The sequence below is a fragment of the Elephantulus edwardii genome, unplaced genomic scaffold (genome assembly GCF_000299155.1).
Source record: "Elephantulus edwardii isolate Elephantulus edwardi_28Jun2011 unplaced genomic scaffold, EleEdw1.0 scaffold00292, whole genome shotgun sequence".
Lineage (NCBI taxonomy): Eukaryota > Metazoa > Chordata > Mammalia > Macroscelidea > Macroscelididae > Elephantulus > Elephantulus edwardii.
The window spans coordinates 1,528,704-1,529,893 of record NW_006400042.1 but is presented as its reverse complement, the minus strand read 5'-3'; the positions used below and the strand labels follow the sequence as shown (position 1 = coordinate 1,529,893).

The 1,190-nt window shown below is 39.2% G+C and overlaps 2 protein-coding genes across 2 annotated transcripts in view; one reads left to right on the top strand and one right to left on the bottom strand.

The window, feature by feature from the left end:
* The window catches only part of CENPP (centromere protein P), a 565,831-nt gene that overhangs the window by 431,637 nt on the left and 133,004 nt on the right, over window positions 1-1,190 (bottom strand). The window lies entirely within an intron of this gene.
* The window catches only part of OGN (osteoglycin), a 58,303-nt gene that overhangs the window by 43,216 nt on the left and 13,897 nt on the right, over window positions 1-1,190 (top strand). Inside the window, exon 4 of the mRNA XM_006900721.1 lies at window positions 289-447. Coding sequence (XP_006900783.1) covers window positions 289-447 — 159 coding nt within the window. The remainder of the gene's footprint in view (window positions 1-288; window positions 448-1,190) is intronic.

The following is a 1,190-nucleotide window of genomic DNA, read 5'->3' as shown; positions in this document are numbered from 1 at the left end:
TGTTGTAGTCGTAGGCGACTCGACGGCACATAACAACAGCAACAACAACTGCCAAATTGGATCTGACTGGTACAGTAGACTGCCATTCCTTCTCCAGCAGAGCATCTGGTGGACTCAAACCACGTACCTTTGGGATTGTAGTGCAGCTTCTTGCTACTGGGCCACCAGAGCTCCCTTGAAAATAACTTTTCAATTAATACTAGCATTCCTGACAGCAATAAATTACCACAAAGGACAAATATTTTCAAACTTTTGTTTATCATTTAATAATTATGTTTCCCAAATTAGAAATGCCGACTTGCCTGTTGTGTGTTTGTCTACTTGGCTCTGTATACTGTGAAGAAGTCGACATTGATGCTGTACCACCCTTGCCAAAGGAATCAGCCTACCTTTATGCACGATTCAACAAAATTAAAAAGTTGACTGCCAAAGATTTTTCTGACATACGTAAGTTATTACTATTTAACTAACAATGGATTTACAGGTATTGGTGGCCCATTTTAAGTAACTACTTCACCTACACTTTACAAGCTTTTTATCTGTGAAGATGGAGCTTTGCTGACACAGGCTGCACTGAGCTCCACACCACAAACAATGCTCTTCCCCACAGTTCCCCCAGTGCTCGGAGGGAAAGAGAGAAAGACCCAGTCTCTACCAAGGGAAGGACACTTTGAGCCAGAACAAATTCAATGGCAGAGTAAAATGGTTTCTTGGTATATTTCCTTGCTATTCATATGTCCTCATCATCTTTCTCTAATGATGATTTGGTTCTAGGTTGACAGCCCATTATCACTACAGAAACCTCAGTGATCACAACTCCAATCCTGTCAGCAGCAATGATGAAACTGTGATCCTCCTTCAATCACAGTTTCACTCTGTACTTCCACAATAAAAATCAAAGATATGGCTTTGCCTTATTTTTCTCCTGGTTCTTAACTCTAATTGTGTATTCTAAAATATGTAGGGAAGCACTTTACTGCCAGCCTTACTCCACAGCAATGATCAATAGCCATACTGAACGTTACATAATTCAACTTTTTAAAATGCATACTTTAGAGTTTACATAGTTTGCAGCAAGAAATTTTTTCAAAATACATGAGCATCCTGAGGCATTAAAATATATTTTAGGGCATTATGTTTATCATAAGAGTACGGAATGAGGGTTGCAGAGTGGATTATATTTGGGGTTG